Source organism: Pimephales promelas, chromosome 3 (assembly GCF_988280905.1).
Source record: "Pimephales promelas chromosome 3, fPimPro1.hap1.1, whole genome shotgun sequence".
Taxonomy (NCBI): Eukaryota; Metazoa; Chordata; class Actinopteri; order Cypriniformes; family Leuciscidae; genus Pimephales; species Pimephales promelas.
In genome coordinates this window covers 6,642,551-6,663,416 of record NC_142771.1, presented here as the reverse complement: position 1 = coordinate 6,663,416, position 20,866 = coordinate 6,642,551, and the positions used below count along the sequence as shown (strand labels likewise).

General features: G+C 38.9%; 1 protein-coding gene across 6 annotated transcripts in view; it reads right to left on the bottom strand.

Annotated features, from left to right (window-relative positions):
• Positions 1-1,283: 1,283 nt before the first annotated feature.
• foxk2b (forkhead box K2b) overlaps positions 1,284-20,866 on the bottom strand; it is a 66,721-nt gene continuing 47,138 nt past the window's right edge. For all 6 annotated transcript variants that reach the window (XM_089128103.1, XM_089128106.1, XM_089128102.1 and 3 more), the window contains exons 7-14: positions 12,316-12,507; positions 10,444-10,588; positions 8,568-8,714; positions 7,327-7,520; positions 5,932-6,134; positions 4,612-4,857; positions 4,313-4,525; positions 1,284-3,037 (exon numbers count right to left, since the gene is read on the bottom strand). In XM_089128103.1, the coding sequence (XP_088984229.1) occupies positions 2,850-3,037; positions 4,313-4,525; positions 4,612-4,857; positions 5,932-6,134; positions 7,327-7,520; positions 8,568-8,714; positions 10,444-10,588; positions 12,316-12,507 (1,528 nt within the window). In that variant the 3' untranslated portion in view covers positions 1,284-2,849. The remainder of the gene's footprint in view (positions 3,038-4,312; positions 4,526-4,611; positions 4,858-5,931; positions 6,135-7,326; positions 7,521-8,567; positions 8,715-10,443; positions 10,589-12,315; positions 12,508-20,866) is intronic.

Genomic DNA, 20,866 nt, shown 5'->3' with positions numbered 1-20,866 from the left:
CGAACTTTAACACTAGAGAAATCCGCGCGTTGAACTTTTCCAGGGAACAGATTCCCGACTGGATTTTGCCCGCGAAAATTTGCCGCGCAAGGGTTAAAATGGCCGCACCTCAACTCTCATTAAGATTTCATTAAAACGGAACTGAAATCTTAATCACTACGAACATAATCGTGATCTACTAAGGACAGATAAACACAAAACCACGATTATATTCGAATGTAATGTCATTTTAAGTTACTAAAACCTTCCGACCGTTATAACAAATCTCAGGCTTAACAGTCGAGACGCCATTTTGCATGTTGTTCAAATTGAGCACTTAAAGAGGTCAAAACTCAACAAAGAGAGGACGAGTCCCTCAGGGTCGAACAGGTCAATCAAATCATCTTTAATAGTGTTCTTAAGAGATCTGTATTCTCAGGAGATTCACCTTATGAAAAGAAGGTTAAACTATTTTTGGTGTATATAAAAAAAAAAATCTAGACCAGATTATCAATACAGCAGGTTAAGATCATCTGTAGGACGACAGGACTTGAAATGCACCTTTTCACACACAATATCAAAAGCCATTTGAGTTCTGCTGCCACACACACAGCCTATGAACGCTTACACACCAGCGCCACACAGTGGCAATCTGAGAAATTACCATATGTCTTCAGCTGGCTTCATCTCTGAGAAATCTGAAAATTGATTATTGAATATCTTAGTGAGAAGTCGACCATTTTTTCGGGACTTTAAGTTCACCTACACTTGCTTATATTTCATTTTGCAAAGTATTGTTGAGCAAACTATATTGCTTTTAAAAACCACAACTACAACAATTCAATATTTGAACTAGTTTTTCGATTAGTGTTAGTGATCTTAATTTGCATCATTCAACTTCACGAATGTAAGTGTATGTGGTGCAACAAACGAGACAAATCTTGCCCTAAAATGAACAAAATGCATAATAATCAGCACAACCGTTCAAAGTTTTCAACACTGATAATAATCAGAAATGTTTCTAGATCAAATCATCATAAAAGAATATTTCTGAATATATCATGTGACATTGAATGACGCTGAAAATTCAGCTTTGATCACGGGAACAAATTACATTTTAAAATATATTGCAATAGAAAACTATTTGAAATGTCCAAATGTAATTATGAATATCTCACTGTATTTGATCAAATAAATGCCGCATTGAGAGCATAAAACATAAAAAATTGTCCCAAACTTTGGAAATCCCCAATATATATAATACGTCTAATTTAATCAAAGAAAAGACAAGAACATCATCAGCGTAAGGTTTTAAATTAATTTATAAAAAAAAAAGCATTGACCCACTGAAGCAGAACAAACATCAATCATATTTTTTTTTTTTGCTTTTGTTTGAAACATATATAATCAGTCAGACTCGTGGGCCTGACCAGAATCAAATCATTAAAGCAGACACAATCGGCCTACACCAATACAGCCTAAAAACAAAAGGGAACAAAACAAAGAAAACAAAAGGAGTCTAATCAAGTGCAGATCTGGTCCGATTCTTATGTTTTTTAATTCTTCTTCTGGATTACGTTTAAACCGCCGGATCAGGTATGTTTGTCTAGTCCGGTACATGCAAGCTGGATGAGAACAGTTCGACTACACATGGAAATGACACGTCCGCATGTATGAAAATATGTCAGAGTAACAAAGCCGGTTTTGCTCAGATTTAAAAAAGAAACAAAGGAAAAACATAGGAAGGAAATACTCCATTAATACACTTTTCTCCATCTTAGAAAAGAAACTACGCTTAGTTTCGCAGAGCAGAAAAGAGACGAGGCGTCCCACGTCCTCTTCCGCTCGTATGCTGCTGCTTATATATATATATAGTTATTGTTATTATTACTTTTTAAAACGTCTCTAGAAATGAAAACACACCCAGATCCTACGCTCCACGTATGAACGACAAAATACTGCATATTATCCACTACGACAACTGCAGGGGATTGTGGGGGGGGGGGGGATCCTGTCAGGCTAGCTGCCGAAAGTTTAGGAATATGTGATGTGTTTCGGAATATTTTGATCCCTTTGGCTGAAGACAGTCTCCACATACAGCCCTAGAACGCACTATATAAAAAAAAAAGAACAAAAACAACAACCTATTTGTGGTTCATGGTGTGTAATTCCATTCCAGGACATCCTCTTGGCCTTCCACAATCGGAATGGCAAACTTTGGAATGTTGGATGGAAGCCCGTGTTCCGCTGTCAGAGATCCAGAGTTCTGGAATTCTCAGTCTACTGTGAACAACACAAGGGTTCCGGAGGTTCTAGAATCTTTCGGGTTCCGACGGCCCAGAGGGGACCAACATCTGCACATCCGGAGGGCATCGCACGTCGCAAAACATCCGGGAGAGAGTGCATTCTTTCTTTTTTTTTTTTTAAAGATGATTCCAATTTTGGCCGCGAGATGCTAAATATGACCGTGACTCCCAAGAGGAGAATCAAACGCCTCCGATCGGACGACATCTGCAGGGTCTGTGAAAGTCTGTAATAAAATGCCCAGTTACGGACCAGATGGCAGTTGCTCTTGTGTTTCGGGGTGCGAGTTCTTGTTCAATCAGGCTCGAGTCATATAACGGAAAACCAAAAACATCAACATATTACAACAGTGACGGACGCTATTTTATGCGTTTGGTTTTTCTTTTCTTTTTTTTGACGTTTGAATTTGATTTTTGCTTCACTTGAAAAGGTTAACAGCGGTTGTCCAGCCTGAAAGCCTTCAGTTTTGGCACCATGAGCTGGATGGAAGAGAAACCGTGATGAGAGGGAAAAGGAAAAATAAAGGAAAAACAGAAGGAGGGAAAGTGGTGGTGTTTAATGGGTGACTAGTTGTGGCCGCCGTGCTGCTTGGTGGAGTCCGTGTCCGCGTCAGAGGTGATGTTCTGTTCTTCGTCCTCGGTTTTCAATCGTTTGCTCTCCGGCGGCTCGCTTGCGTTTTCACCGTTCTGCCTCTTCGTGGGGAGAGAGGCGGACGCCGAGGCGTGAGCGGCCAACATGTGTAACGGACTCGACACTGGAGACGGACAGAAAGAGACATTTAACATAAGTCTTAAAGTGCATTAAATTAATGAATATAATCATGCAGTTAGGATAAAACAAATGAACACACTTCTACTTTGCTGCGAATAGCGCGAATGATTTCAATGCTAAGTCAATGTAAAGACGCGTTACGCGCGTAAAAAATTTTGTGCCGCGAATGAGGTGTGGAGCGCGGCGCGGAAGACGCGAATACGTCAAGTTCGCGCGAATTGAACGTCTGGCGAGTTACGCGCAAATGTGCCATTTGTGCATTCACGCGTTTGACGTGAATTCGCGTCTGCCGCCCGAGTTAAAAAAATATGAAGTTTGGTGTGAATTCGCGCGTCGTTAACCAATCAGGAGCCTAGCTGCTTGCTCACGTGGTGAATGCTTCAATGAATTATTTTGTAATATGATGTGGTTCTAATGCACAATAAAGCAAATATTTTATCACTTAAAACATTATTTCTATATACGAGACATGCTCATTTTGTATTGAATGTTATTCGTTCCATATCTAGATTATATGAAATAGTATTGTGATGTAAAGACAACCAACATATGTGCATAAGTTCCTGTCTGGACGTGAGGGAGAGAAAACAAATAAAAAAAAAAAAAAAATCACAGGACAGGTTAATAACTTTTGGAAGCTGGCTCTATTTATCATCATCAAAAAAAAAAAAAAAAAAAAAAGACAACTAGATTAGGTGGATGAGGGCGAGGGAAACAGGGCAACAGGTCATCAAACTGAGCGCGGGACAGGCGGAGGTACTGCTGACAGCGGCCGTCATCAACTAGCCAAACGGTTCGCCTCCGAAGGGTCCGGTGGACACAAATACGGCGACGATGATCCCCAAGCCGGTGAATCTCTCGATAAATGCTCGATCAACATAAACAAAGATGGCCGTCAACGGGTTTTGGTTTTGACGCGCGAGATGCGCGTAATTTTCGCTTCAAACTTTTCATTTTACCTGCGTCAGTTTCGCTCTTGACGCGCGAATTAACACAAAGTGGTCAAGCGTCAAACTAGACGCAGTAGACGCGAATTTGACGCGCTATTCGCGTCCGGTGTGAACGTAGCTAACTACAATATTTCAACTTAAGTGTTCACATCCTCATAGAGCTCGTAATTACAACTTGTAAGCTGGGAATTATCGGAGAGCTCCTATTTGTACCAGGTGACCATATATATATAAATATATATAAGTGCTGTCAAACGATTAAAATATTTAATCGCATTAATGTCGCATATACTGTGTTCAACGTTTACCTGAGTTAGCCTGGCTCTGTATTGCCGTGGCAATAGGCATTACATGAGTGCCATTTTGGGTGATGGCTTTGATTGGCAGTTGATGCTGACCCAATGGGGCTTGTTGCACTATGGTAACCGTTTGAAGGGGCGTGGCTCCAGCGCTGCTCTGAATGATCCTATTGGCTGAGCCTATAGAGGCGTGAGTGATGCCTGGAACAGACTCTACCTTGACTAAAGAGAGACAGAACACATGTTTGTTACTAACGTTATCTGAAGAAATGAAAACCAGTTCACGTTCCTTGACCCGAGCTAGTCACCTTTGACCTCCTCGTACTCCCCGTTCTCCACCGGCTCCGTCTTGATGGCGTTCTGCAGGTTGGCTCCGCCCAGGGCACTGACGGTCATCGCAGGGATCTGGTGGACCACGTGCACTGTTTGCATCAGCGGCTGCGCACACGTGGAGGACGTGACGGGGGTGGCCAGCGCGTACGTCACCGGCTTCATCGACTGGGTCATCGGGCGCTGGACCGCGATCAGGACCGGCTGGGTGTTCATGGGAGACACTGAGAGAAAGAGAGAGAGACACTTAGGGATCTTATGTCAACTGATATATGCTACTGATGCAGATCCTGACTGGTACCAGTAAGAGGTTATGTTTGACAAAGACGAAAGACAAAGGGAGTCCACAATTGTACTTTAATCTAATATACAATATCGATGCAATGATTCTGATACATACAGATAAAAAATGCATGTTTCATATTTATTTTTATTATTTATATGAAAATAAAGTAGTGATTTATGTTAAGACAAACAAACATAATTAGTTGTCTACAATTTCACTGTAAACTAAACAATATCGATCCACAGATTCTGACTGATACAGATGAAAACTGTTTATTAGTTTTTATTATTATTATGAAAACAAACTGTTTATTATTTTGAGGCTCAAAAACAAACAAACAAACAAACAAATTATTAGTAGTCTACAATTTTACTGCAAACTAAAACAATAGTGATGCACAGGATGAAAACTGCAAGTTTATTATTAGAAATTCATATGAAAACCGTGTTTATTATTTATGTTAAAGCTAATAAAACAACAACAAACAAATAATTAGAAGTCACTGTCGAACTAATAAACATTGATGCAGATTCTGACTGATACAGAAGAAAACTGTGCTATTATTTATTAATATGAAAACAAATAGTTTATTATTTAAGGCTCAGAATAAAACAAACAAACTAATAAGTTTATAGTGTAATTATAGACTACTAAACAATATTAATGCACAGATTCTGACTGAAAACATAAAAAGGGTAGTCTATAATATTACAAAATCATCTAAATCAGACCAATACAAATACTAATGATAAAAAATAATATACTTACTATGAAAAAGAAATATATATATAAATAGGTTTCAAAGCATTAACAGCAGTTGTAAAAAATATATTTTTTTAAAAGTATATACACACACACACATACAATATACTATATATATATATATACACAAATGTTAAACCACTGTTAATGCTTTGAAACAAACAAACAAAAAATTCTAATGTCAAGAAATGAAAGCTTCAGATCATGAATCTGAGCCCAAGTGAATGTTTGTTCATCTGTGACGGAGTACCTGGGGTGTTCTGGGTAAAACGGGCCTCCTGAATCACAGCTAGTTTGGGTTGGGCAGCAGCAGCAGCAGAAGGGGGAGGAGCCGAGGCGGGCTCGGGCTCCATGGGAACCGGTGAGCCTTCGCGTGATAGGCTGTCAGGAGTCTGGACGCCGCTGGAGTGGGCGGAGAGAACGCCCGCGTGATTGGGTGACGCCGGGGCGCTCCTGTCAAACAAACACAAACACATCAGGACACATCTCACACACACACACACACTACCCCGCACAAGATTGGGCCAGCAAGATTTTTGGACTTAAAAGTAACTAATACTTCAACAAAAGTGATTTCAAATAAATGCGGTTCTTTCAAACTTCCTATTAATCAAAGAATCCTAAAAATATATATTAATCAGCACAACTGTTTTCAACACTGATAATAATAAATAATCATAAATGTTCCTTGATCATCAGATATCTGAAGGGTCATGTGACACTGAAGATTGGAGTAATGATGCTGGAAATTCAGCTTTGATCAAAGGAATAAATTACACTTCGACATATATTCACATAGAAAACTGATATTTTTCACAATATCATCATAAGTCTTCTTTCAAGACCCCAACTTCTTAAACAGTGTTCAATGCAACATTTAAGATAATCATAACTAGCGCTTATGACAAAAATAAAGATTTAGTGACATTTTTACAGCAGAAATGTGTTAAACTTGTGCTCTGTAAATAAATGTTTCTAGTTGTGTGAGTTAGTGCCAGACCGATATATCGGCAGGCCGATATTATCGGCCGATATTAGGCATTTCCCAAACTATCGGTATCGGCCGGTATAATGGCCGATAAATGAATATTTCAAAAATAAAATAAAAAAACGTTGTTACTGTGTAGTTGACTGACTGTCCTTTTAACTTTTGACAATGTGACTTAAGTATTTATTTAATAGCACATGACAGTTATAGCAATGAGACATATCATCTCTCAAGGCCTGTTATATTGAAAATATATTGTATCTTTTACAATTTGTAGTATGACGTTATCCATTGCTAAATTATGACTAGCTAACCACAAAGCTAGCTAATGCCACTATCATCAGTGGAAGACCGCTAACGTTAACATAATGGGCTTTGGTTCCTCTGTCCTGTTGTGAAAATTAAAGAAACAATTTTTTTTGTAAAATGTATTATCATATTATTTTAGTTAAAACTCATTCATAACTACAAATAACTAATGTTAGGGAAATCTGTTAATGTTTTGTTGCGCGTTTCTGAAAAAAAATAATAATATCGGCCGATATATCGGAATATCAGATTTTAAAACCAACAAATGTTTGTATCGGTATCGGCCTTCAAAATCCTTTATCGGTCGGGCCCTAGTGTGAGTGTCATGAGACGAAGGCTGGTGTAGACCTGGACGAGAGGGGTCCCAGCGGGGTCCTGAAGCAGGGGACGCCCCGCGGCCTGCGTTTCCTGAAGGCCTGCTCCACCAGCTTGCCCTCGGACGACGGGTCGATCCTCCAGAACGAACCCTTGCCCGGCTCCTCCTGCGAGCGCGGGACTTTGATGAAGTACCGATTCAGGGACAGGTTGTGACGAATCGAGTTCTGAAACAGAGACATTATTCACTCCGTCAACTGAAGACTTCATCCAATATTAGGGGTGCACGATATATCGGCCACCATATCGGTATCGGCCGATATTTGCTCATTTTTATGTTATCGGCCCGATAATAAAATGTGGCTGATATATTAAAGCTGATAAATAATGAATTATTTCCTTCAACACTTGGGACACTTAAGATGCGCATTGTTCAATATGATTGATCTTAATTGCTTGAAATATAATTGAAAATATAGTTAAGTGCAAAATGAGCTGCCATATCGGCTACATGAAATTATAACGAGAACATTACAATTGTGTGATTGGGAAATGTATTTTAATTGTGAGACTTTTGTTTTTGCAATCAGGCTTTCAAAAATTATATAAAAATTGGATTTAGATTTATCGGGCGATATATCGGTTATCAAATATAAAGAATTATCGGTTATCGGTATCGGCCAAAATGTTCATATCGGTGCATCCCTATCCAATATGATTCAGACACCTTCAATATTTCTCACATTATCGGTTTATTCACTATAGTTTAGGAAATGGTAATAAAATATGACAAGAATTGAATTGTGTTGAATATGAATATGAATTGTGTTGAATATCTGTCAGACTACACAATTAGATAATACACATTTATCTCAAGCGATGCTTACTTTTGTTCAGTCTGTGTGTAAAAACGTCACATTAGCAGTTAAAAAACAAAACACTTCAGCAAAACACAGCCAGATCGAAGTGTCTGAATAATATTTGGTCCCAAATTGATATGAATTTCACTGGTGGTCACTGTATGAGGAATGTAACCACTAGTTAAATATCAAAAATGATATCTGGTGTTTTTGGTTTGACTGTATATAACACACACAGAGAGTAAGAGAGAGCATCACCTTAAAAATGCGACAAACTTCAGAACTCGTGGAGCGCCTGAAATGCTTTATGTTTGCCAGATATTGTGGATGATTGACTAACCCTGTGAACAGCCTCATCTCTGGTTGATCTGGTATGTGTGTGTGTGTGTGTGTGTGTGTGTGTGTGTTACTGACCTGCCAGCCCTTGTCTGCCGTCCTGTAGTACGGGTAGTTCTTGGTGATGTGTGTGTAGATGCCGTTTAGTGTTAACTGCTTGTCCTGCGCCATCGTGATCGCCTGCACGATCAACTGAGCGTACGAGTACGGGGGCTTGGAGTCGTCCTGGAGAGAGAGAGAGAGAGAGAGATTTGACCACGAACTTCAGCTCGTTCAGAGTCGTTTATACACTATTATACACTACCGGTCAAAAGTTGGGAATACTTATGATTTGTTTTTAATCAAGCCTTTTATGCTTAGCAGGGCAGCATTTATTTGATCAAAACTACAGTAAAAACTGTAATACTGTGAAATATTAACAGTGTTTCCCCTACCATTGTTTTTCACCCTAAAATGCTGACGAAATCCAGTCATAAAAAAAGGATTTTACTGTATATTTGAGGAATAGAAAGCGGTTCAGTACACTTGAAATAAAAATCGCGATATAGACTAGTGTGTGTGAATATTAAACCACAAATACTATTTAAATACGAATCCTGTTTGTATGAATCGTATGTTCCGTGTGAATGAATAGTGCAGCCCAGAGCCGTTAAATATGAATATGTTTTTCAACGGCTTTGCCGATTTATTTACCGCACACACACACATACACTGAAGACACACGTGTGACGCTTGCGCTGTTTTTTTGCCTATATGAAGACAGAAATTATTGATCTTCCTCTCCAGGCTCTAGATCCACTCTGAAAGTCACTTCGTGATCATTTAACCGCTTCATTTGTGAAACTATTTATCATGACAAACACACAGAAACTCCAAAGAGCTTCACGGCAACCCGTCAAAATAAAAGTTCGGTTTAATTTGACAGAAATATATTACTGTTGTACATTAGAAATAGGAAATGTCCAGATGTAATAATACATTAACACTAATACGAATAAATTATGAATTTTTTAAAACAAAACTGAATTTAAGGAATAATCCATGTTTTAATTTTGAACGTTAAAGCTCATTGTGCAGCACATTATTTGACAAAAAGTTTATGATAAAATTAGTGTTTTATGGCTTTTATTACCAGCAAAAACATATATCATATATCTATATATTTAAAAAAAAAATAATAATACATGATTTGAATTATTATACATTCTATTTGATGTATAATAATAAAAAAAATTACATGCCCGCTCCGCTACAGTAGCAGGTAGTGTACTTTTACCCCCCCCCCCCAAAATTTATTCAAATATATTTTATATAATATATTTTAAATCTAAAATGTAATTTATTCCTGCGATCAAAGCTGTATTTTCCACATGATCGTTCAGAAATCATTATGATCTGATGATCATAATGATACATTTATGATTATTATCAGTGTTGAAAAAAACAGTTTTGCCGATTAATATTTTTCTTGAAACCTTGATACCTTTCTTTCAGAATTATTGGCTGAATAGATATAAAAGAACAGCATTTATTTGAAATAGAAAACATTTGAAACATTAAAAGTTTGTAACGTCACTTGATTTAATGCATCCTTGCTGAATTAGAGTATTAATCAATTATTATTATTTTAAATCTCACCAACCCTAAACTTTTCACAAAACTAGAATCAGCACAACCATTTCCAACACTGATAATAATCAAAAATGTTTCTTGAGCATCAGATCATCATATTAGAGTGATTTCTGAAGGATCATGCGACACTGAAGAAATAAAATACATTTTAACATAATATTATAATAGAAAACACTTATTTCAAACAGTAATTTCTCCAATTTTTTCTGTTCCCATAAAAATTCTCATACAAATGAATGCAGCCTTGTTGAGCATAAGAGACTTGTTTAAACCGTTCCCCAAACTTGAGTCCGGTAGTGTCGCTCCTCGTGAGGTTGGGCACCTTCGGGCTGTCTCCTTCTGACGCCTCCTTGTCGTTCTCGGACTGAGAGTTGTCGTTCATGAGCTGCAGGTCCGGCACGATTCGGCCCAGCCTGTAGCCGGAGGACCCCGCGCCCCGCGGACTGGACGGGCACGAGTTAGCAGCGCTGAGGGACACACACACACACACACACAGAATACATTACCATACACTCCCAAAATCATCTAGTGAAACGGGCCGATGCGAACAGATGGAAGGAGGAGGTTTTCCAGAACAGGAAACTGCCTCATTAACGTGGGAGCCAAACTCAATCAAATCACTCCATAAAGGACACACAGCTGCAGACACACACTCGAGCGCAGACACTCAAACACCACCAACATCAGCGCTTCAGTCTCAACTCGCCTTGAAGCTACACAGAAACACTTTTAACTTTTCAACCCGAGTGAGTGTGAATGAGAGCGAGTGTGCGAGAGTGAGCGAGAGAGTGTGTGAGCGAGTGTAAGCGAAAGAGTGACCGAGAGTGAGCGAGTGAAAGTGAGCAAGTGAGAGTGTGAGCGAGCGACCGAGAGTGAGTGGGCGAGCGAGTGAAAGTGAGAGAGTGAGCGAGCAAGTGAGTGTGAGGGAGTGTAAGCGAGAGAGTGACCGAGAGTGAGCAAGTGAAAGTGAGCAAGTGAGAGTGAGCGAGCGAGTGAAAGTGAGAGTGAGCGAGTGAGTGTAAGTGACAGAGTGAGCGAGTGAAAGTGAGCAAGTGAGAGTGAGCGAGCGAGTGAAAGTGAGAAAGTGAGAGCGAGTGGCCGAGTGAAAGTGAGCAAGTGAGAGTGAGCGAGAGTGAGCGAGCGAGTGAAAGTGAGAAAGTGAGAGCGAGTGAAAGTGAGAAAGTGAGAGCGAGTGACCGAGTGAAAGTGAGCAAGTGAGAGTGAGTGAGTGAGAGTGAGCGAGCGAGTGAAAGTGAGAGTGAGCGAGTGAGTGTAAGTGACAGAGTGAGCGAGTGAAAGTGAGCAAGTGAGAGTGAGCGAGCGAGTGAAAGTGAGAAAGTGAGAGCGAGTGACCGAGTGAAAGTGAGCGAGCAAGTGAAAGTGAGAAAGTGAGAGCGAGTGACCGAGTGAAAGTGAGCAAGTGAGCGAGCGAGTGAGTGTGAGTGTGTGTGAGCGAGAGTCACCGAGAGTGAGCAAGTGAAAGTGAGTGAGAGTGAGCGAGCGAGTGAAAGTGAGAAAGTGAGAGTGAGAGAGAGAGTGAGCGAGCGAGTGTAAGCGTAAGTGAGAGAGTGACCAAGAGTGAGCGAGCGTGAGTGTGTGTGAGCGAGAGAGTGACCGAGAGTGAGTGAGTTAGCGAGTGAAAGTGAGCAAGTGAGAGTGTGAGTGAGCGAGCGGCCGAGAGTGAGCGAGCGAGAGAGTGTGTGTGAGCGATAGAGTGACCGAGTGAGTGAGAGTGAGCGAGCGGCCGAGAGTGAGCGAGCAAGAGAGTGTGAGTGACCGATAGAGTGACCGAGTGAGTGAGAGTGAGCGAGCGGCCGAGAGTGAGCGAGCGATAGAGTGACCGAGTGAGTGAGAGTGAGCGAGCGGCCGAGAGTGAGCGAGCGATAGAGTGACCGAGTGAGTGAGAGTGAGCGAGTGAAAGTGAGCAAGTGAGAGTGAGCGAGCGAGAAAGTGTGAGTGTGTGTGAGCGAGAGAGTGACCGAGAGTGAGCGAGTGAAAAAGTGTGAGTGTGTGTGAGCGAGAGAGTGACCGAGAGTGAGCGAGTGAAAGTGAGCAAGTGAGAGTGAGAGCGAGAGAGTGAACGAGAGTGAGTGAGAGTGAGCAAGTGAAAGTGAGCGAGCGAGAGAGTGTGTGTGAACGAGAGTGACGGAGAGTGAGCGAGTGAAAGTGAGTGAGAGAGTGTGTTAGTGAGTACCTGATGGTGCCGGTGGGCGAGGGCAAGGGGCTCATGAGGTGAGCGATGTTATCGGGAATGTTGATGGTTAAAGGGGAGATCTGTGGCTGAACCACTTTCACAGGAGACTCCGGTTCCCTCTTCTCGCGCTTGACGCTCGCCAGTGCCGTGAACGTGATTTTGATGTTCGTACTGGGGAACCGAAATGTGCACCTGAGAAAGAGAGAGACAATTATCAACTAAAGAGATATAATCCTCATGGATCAAACAAGCATCAACATGAAGCCAGGAAGGGGAACAGCAGCCAAAACAAAGATTCACACTTTCAAAACACATGGGTGTGTGTGTGTATATGGTGGAAAACAGGGCGTTTAACATTTTGAAGAGGGTCTGAAGTGACAATATTCATTGCGTATAAATGTTTGAAAAACAATTAATGCATAAAAACTGCTTGCGTTTCATAGATGAGGTGTAGTGAATAAGCTCCTGTAGGGATATTAAAGTTGTTTACATGCAAAAGGAAACCACAGACACAGGCAAAACTCTAGGTGTGTCCACATTTGCCTGATAAGAGCACAGTTCACAGCGTTTATGTTTACATGACCTTATGTGCAGTCGTTTAATAAGTGTAATCGGTGTGCGATTATTAGACGCACGTAAACACCCCTGATGTGTTTCAGACACTGGTTCTCTTATGACCAAGACGACTGTGGCAGTAAAGCTCAGGAGTATAAGTGGATCTCCAAGCGATGCTAAAATTAGACGCCCCTCGATGAACTAATATTCAGTCTCAACACCAACAGCCCTCGTCCACGAAAACATGACACGGCTCACACTGAAAACAGTTATTGTAGCTTTGCAAATCACAATGCACACAATAATTACAAAAAATATCATTTTTCTTGATACATTTCACCATCCTAAACTCACGATACCAAATGAATGCGATACTCCAAGATATATGATAAAAGCTTAAAAAAAGAAAACTGTTGATTAAAATGCTAAATTTGGTTTTATGGCACTTTTCCACTGCATAGTACGGTAGTGTTGTCAAAAAACTCGGTACTTCGGTACCAAGTCGGTACTAAAAAAAAAAAAAAATTTTACGGTACCAGCTTTTCTAGGTACCGAGTACCAGGTTAATCCAGTTCTGTTCTAGACGCGATGTCTGAAACGTGCACAGTTGCGTCCTCTTCATAACGCTGATATGGCTCTCTCTCTCTGAATCCACTTGTTGAAACGAAAGGAGGAAAGAGCCACATATGGAAATATTTGGGATTAGGCTAATGTCACGTTGCCATAAGAGGCCGATTACATGCAAATTCGCAATTTCAAATATAGGCGCGATTCAAGCGCGCTCATAATAAAAACTCGTTGGCGTTGCATAGCAACGACAGACGCCGCGTGAGAGCAAGCGCTTTGGAAAGAATAAGCACGCGCAAAAATATAATTAAAAAACACGCGCGACATGTGAACAGCCTCTAAAGTGCTTTCGGGGTAGTTTTACGAGTACATGAACACAGTAGTATCTACCCGACACCAGAGTACTATGGTATTAGTATTGTCATTTAATGTCAGTGCCAGTTCTAGACGTATTCTTGCCTTTATAACTCAGCAGTTTTAAAAAGCCTTTTTAAAATTAAATATGAATGCAGTTTTAGATTAATAAAAGGACAGTCAAGTCAAATAAAACATGTTTTATGGTAATGCTACAAAGATACCATTCATCAACATTACTTAGTTATCAACACATTGAGTGAACAATATATTTTTACAACATTAATTAATGTTTGAAAATGTTATTTATTACAAACACCTGATTGTTCATGTTTGTTCACTTAATTCATTGTGCATTAAATAAATAATGGATTAAAACTTTACAAACAACTTTAAAAATGTGTTAGTGTATACTATTGTTTATTTTAGGTCATTTTATCTAATCTTTTTCTAAAGTGTTTATAAAACAAATGTACAGTTTCCATACTTGTAACCGTGATAAACACTTAAATATATGTAAATTTAAACTAAGCTTTGGTACCGAAATTGGTACCGAGAACCGTGGCGTGAATTTTAACTGGTATCGGTACCGAATACTGAAATTTTGGTACCGTGACAACACTATAGTACGGTTCGGTTCGGTACGGCATGCTTTGGCGTTTTTCCACTGCATGGTACAGTACGGTAAGGCTTGCTTTAAATGATACCTGGTCTGTTGAGGTTCCAAGGGTACCATACCGTGTAGAGCCAGCTAGCGTTAACATTAATGAGCTTGGAAACCACAATGAACTTTTTCTGCCTAAATAAAGTAATGATTACTGTATTTATAACTAGCATATCTCTAGTTACCGTCCCTGCATTGTAAAATGTAAGTTAGACTTACGAGGAGTGAACATTTAGACATAGAGAAAAAGTATCAAACGTATCTTGAGCATAAAAGTTAGCTTTTCTTTTACACGTGTGTGAAATCAAACGACGCCAAGACTGTCGTTCTGTAATGGATTTAGAATCGCTAAATAGTAGGTTTTAGGAGGCAGGCAGCAACTGATGATTGAAAATGGTTTGATGTAGCTTGATGGAAAGAATTTAAAAAGTGCAGGTAAAGGGATAAGCAAGCTGACATTGTAATTATAAGATAGCTTATAAGGCAATGTAGGGACTAATTATTATTTTATTTATCAGAACTTTAACATATTTTCATGTTCCTCTGTTCTGTTGTGACAATAAAAGAAACAAGTTTCTTTTTAAAATGCGTAAATAAATAGTCTTGGACATCTTGTTGGAAACCCAACGCATCCTGTGCGTGTAAATAGAGACACCAGAATAACAATATTCATGATTCTCAAGCTGGAAATACTGAATTATTGTAGACAAATATGTTTTCACTCCATCACTGATTAGATATATTTAAAATAATGCAACTTTTTACTGGTAATATCAGACCATTGCATTATTATTAGGGCTGGGTATCGTAACAAAATGTTTGATACCGATACCAATACCTTGACTTCGATACTGGAATTTTATGTAACCAGTTAACAATTTAATAATACCTACATATTTTATTTTATTTTTCAGTTTGTTGATTTTTTCACACTCATATTTTGACATGTAAAAAAGTCTGGCACATAGGTACACTTTGGATCATTTCCACATATTTTCTATCCATCTGGGTTGGGACGCTTACACGCACACACACACTCACGTGCGATGAGCTACGTCTATGAGCAGCCACATAAACTAGTGTTTTTCGCCACAGCCTATCATACTGCGTGCTTATTGTTTCACTGACATTGACGAGATTAACCACTTGGGTACCGAAATTTGGAACCGAAAAACTAGACATGTTTCGATACTCGGTAGTACCGAGGCAATTCGGTCGGTACCTAAAAAGTAGGGATGCACGATATATCGGCATCGGCCGATATATGTTCATTTTTAATGTTATCGTTATCGGCTTGGTTAGAAAATGTGTCTGATATATTAAAGCCGATAAATAATGTATTATTCCCTTCAGCTGAGACACTTGTTGAGCACTGTTTATGCTTTTGAATTTCTTGAAATATGATTGAAATCTCTTCAAAAAAATGAAAATACGGTTCGGTACAACTTGTGCAACGCAAATCTGTGATATTAGCTATACAACACTATAATGAGAACATCATTATAATTGTGCGCTTGGGACATGGATTTAATTGTGAGACTTTAATTGTGAGAGTCAAAATTAGATAAAAATTTGGATTTAAGTTTATCGGCCGATATATCGGTTATCGGCTTTCAAATATAAAAAATATCGGTATCGGGCAAAATTTTCATATCGGTGCATCCCTACTAAAAAGTACCGAACTCAGTACCCAGCCCTAATTAATACATTATATTCAACATTATATACAGTTGTTTAATGTAGTACTGACACTAAAACTCACTCAGTATTTTCATGTTGGGTGAATTATACATAGTCACAATCCATGATACATATTATCGAATTTTTGTATTGCGACAATATATTATTACACCCCTATTCAAAAAACATCACAATTCTCCCCAAATAAACGCGGTTGAAAAGTCTTTATTTAAAAACAAAAGTTAATTATACCTTTAACTTATATGCACAAATCCAGCAATAAACAAGAATTTTTCTCAACTAAGCGACTATCGCTTCAAGTTGCTCAAAGTTATGACACTATTACTGACAAAATAAAAAAATTCACAGCATTTTAATATCCCCTTAATTTCAACCTGTAAAACAGAGGACAGAACATAAAGAAAGCTGTCTTAGAAACACGTAAGTTTTGAAACACGCACACACTCGTTTTCTTTTAGCGTCACGGTCCATATGGTTGGCACTAGGTGACGTGTTTTTGTGCCAAGCCTTGTCCTAAACTTTGTGCCAGGCCCCTGCAGCCCTGGCACACACACATCACACCCAGCGTATTCAATTATCCCAGAATACAGCGGAAGACTTCGCTTATTCACTAACAAATGAACGGAGGATTCAATCCTGCTCTCGTTCAGAAACAGAGACGGCACTCGTACGTGTCTGGAATAGTTGCCAACAACATTAAGACTCGGAATTAAAACGCGAGGAGCTGATCTGAAACCAGTTTCAACGTAAATATACATTCTTCAGGCTGCAACATACAATCTGATGCTTGTTATAGCCCATACGCATTTTGATCCATTTCAGTGACATTTTAAATATTATTTGTGTTTGTATCTATCTTTGTTGACTAGTTTTGCACATTATTTTTAGCTTTCGTTCCTTAAAACACAGCACCAATTTGATGATTTAATCAGGGGAAAAAAAACGCAGCAACAAAACCACAAACTAACATTTTGCATGTTAAATTAAAACAAAACCTTGTTCTTTTATTTATTTTTCTTCGTTTTAGTTCCTTCGCAAACTCCTTTTATTCTTTAGGTAACGACACTAATTTTCCTTTTCATTACGCTAATTTCATTTCATTACACTGGTATTTTCCAGTAGATATAGGTGTTGATATTGCTATAACGCTTTACATTAAGGTTTCATTTGTTAACATAAGTCCATGATATAGCAAATATGGCCAAAAAATAAAAATAAAAATTTAAAAATAATTTATTTACCTTGATTAATGTCAGTTTATAATACAATTCCTCATCATTTATTCATGTTAGTTCATTAACTAAACGCAGAGATTGGCCTAACTAAGGTTAAGAAATGATAAAAGTAGTGCGCATTGTTAGTTACACAAATTGTAAAGTGTTTGCAACCAAACCTGCTCTTGATTAGAGTCTGACGGAAAATGTGGCACAAACTACACTACCTAATTAGACGGACTTATAAACAAAAAAGCTAAATTGTTCACATCCAGCAAGACAAACGATAAGAATACCACATGATCTGACAGATAAACTCGGGTCCTCCAGGCTTCTCCCTCAGTCAAACACACCGGCGTATCAACAACATCTGCGGGACATTTCTGCGGTAATGAGGCCATTCCTTCAGCTCGTGTTGCTGAAAACAGGATTCTTTCACTTCCAGCGGGATTTTGATGTTTTACACCACAGTGATTTACAGAAACTCCTCTCCAGGCTAACCACAACATTCCCTGAAACTAAACCGCAAAAACTACAAATGCAGAAATATTCATGATCAAGACATCACAATCATGTTGATGAGCTCCAATGACCAACAAAATCTACACAAACACTCTGTATATCGTTAACTGAAACTATTGTGTTAATTGAAATTAAACTTTAATAAAATAAAGATATATGCCTAGAACTTTAAATGTTGCCTTGGCAACCAACTGAAATACATTCAAGATAAACCACTAAAAATGACTAACTGGAAATATATAATTAACACTGAAATACAGCTGGAGAAATTAAAATAAATTAAACCTAAATGGCAAAATTACAAGTATAAAACAAATAAAAATGACAAACTACTGAAAATTAAGCTATAATTATAAACTATAATATATCGTGTATAAATAATACTAATATCATTTACAAACACAAGACTTGAAAAACTAAAAGTGCAGCCGTTTTTGACAAGTACGTTTCAGAGAAGAAAATAACCACTCTCTCAATAAACCTTCATTAATCTTTGCCAGGTGCTTTTGTCGTTATATCCAACAATTGTTTTGTTGATGCAAATGTAATTAAGCATTCAGGGTGAAATCTTAACTGTGTTTCTGCTCCAAGCAGCCATTTCAAGCACAATTCAGTCATGGCAACTACCAGGGGCTCTTTAAAACAGGAATGCTGGGATCTCAACCCCACACATTCCTCCCTGTGGGTGGTGTGTGTGTGTGTGTGTGTGTATGAGTGAGAGAGATCCGAACAGACTTGTTCCTGCATATCTACTTTGCGTCTCTCCCACGATACCCGAAAAACAAACAAAGATTCTACAAAAATCCACTAGTGATCTCATTCATGATTTGCTCAAACTTTGGTGTGTTTTCCTGTTAATGTGTAAAAAAAATCATGTCTAAAAAGTGTTTAAAGCACTCAAGCCCCGTCCACACTACTGCGTTTTCGTTTATAAACGGATAATTAAAACGAATACGATCACCGTCCACACCAGCGTTTTATCTGAATTGATCTCCGTCTACATTAAAACGACTGAAAACGCGGATCACGTGACCATTCACCAACACTGGGCATGTGCGTGGCTGGCCAATCAGGGAAGGACACGTCATGACTGATGACACCCAATCATAGAGCCTCTGCATCAGCGTTTCTAAACTCCTCCGTTTTAGGTCTTGTATTTTCAGTTTTAGTCTGGACGGGAGGTGCAAACGTAGCAAAAGGTCTCCGTTTTTAAACGAAAACGCAGTAGTGTGGGCGGGGCCTCGGTCTTATGGCGTTGTCCATTACTAGTACCAGCTTGACTCGGCTCGCTTTTCGCTCCATTTTCCATTGCAGACAGTACCTTCTTAATTAGTACCCGGTCGTCATAGCGATGCCATGAACGTAATCTTATACGCGAGTATACGAATCTTATACAAAGGAAAGTCTGCACCTCCTCGTTTGAACACGGCGTATTCTTCTGAATCGCCATAATAACAGTAAGTTTAGTAACTATCTCTGGTCAAACTATTTAAAAATGGCGGGGTTATTCTGGAGACCCCATCTGGCGCGTGTAATGATGATGTGACGATTCTCTCTGACCAATCAGCAGTTGGCATTGTTTTCAAGTCACGTTTTAGCACCGGCTCAGAACCACGCCGGAGGTGGTACTAAAAAAAGTACCCGAAAGCAGGAACAGGTACGAGTTTTACACAGTGGAAAACCAAACAAAGGCGAGTCTAGTCGAGCTGGTACTGTGTAGTAGAAAAGCGCCATTAAGGCCCGTACACACCGTGACGAATGTCAGCGCGCGTTATTCGTCAGCGTTTTTCAACACGTTTTTTTGTGTTCACACCCAAACGATTTTCGCTGACGATGAGCCGAGTGAACATGCAAATCCATTCCCTGACATTAGATGGCGCCAATTTGCTCTGCAATACCACTCCATATCAGTATTCTTTTATCAAGATGTTTGTAGTCCCTGTCACGTTTGTCATTAGGGGTGGTTAATCTGTCTGATTTCCCGATTCAATTCGATTACGATTATTGAAGTCCCGATTCGATTACAGTCGATTTTCGATTATTAACGATTCTCGATTACCGATTATTGATTTTCCATTTCACAACAGTAAACGAAAATACACTAGATCAACATATGATTATATTAGCAGCAGCAACATTTTGGTATTAATTGCACTTTTTATTTGTTTGATATTCATTGAAAATATAATGATGGTTAGTGAGGACATGCAAACATGCTTGTTATCTACTACTTAGGCAACTCATTATCTTTACATTTATTAACTTTACATTTTTTTTCAAAAGCAATTTTGTTGCATTATAATGCAAATGCACCTGGTTATTAATTGACAGCATTAAAATGTATTTTGTGATTTCCTTCAATTGAAAATATTTGAAGCAAGTTTGGGGGACTTGAAGGGCACCCGATTCAGAGAATCACCCAGAAATTCAAAAGAACAGCATTTATCTGAAATAGAAAGCTTTTGTAACATTAAACAATACCGTTCAAATGTTTGGAGTCAGAAAGATTTTTTATTAAATTTTTTGGGCAAAAGAAAAAAGAAATCTATACTTTTATTCATCAAGGATAAATTAAGTTGATCAAAAGTTAAAGTACAAGACATTTATAATGTTACAAATCGATTATCTGAATCTTTTGTGTGTGACTATAAATAATTTGCTTTAAAAGTACAAATTAATGACCCATAAAGAATTAATGCACAATATATTTTATTAACATTACAAAGAACGACCAGGAAAATAAATGTGTGCCTGAACTAGGAGCATACTTGTAGTAAATAAATAATATAACGACTGGTGCAGCCGAGTGTTTTTCCTCCTCTGGCTGGAAAGGTGTCATATGGCTTATCATATTTGTCGTGTTTCCGTCGTTGGTTTTATTCCACAAAGCGTACAACTAGTGCGGCTCTTGTCCAGCTCCTTTCCCCCTTCAACTTCAGAAGCCAAAATATTTCCACACGTCAGCTTTTAACCT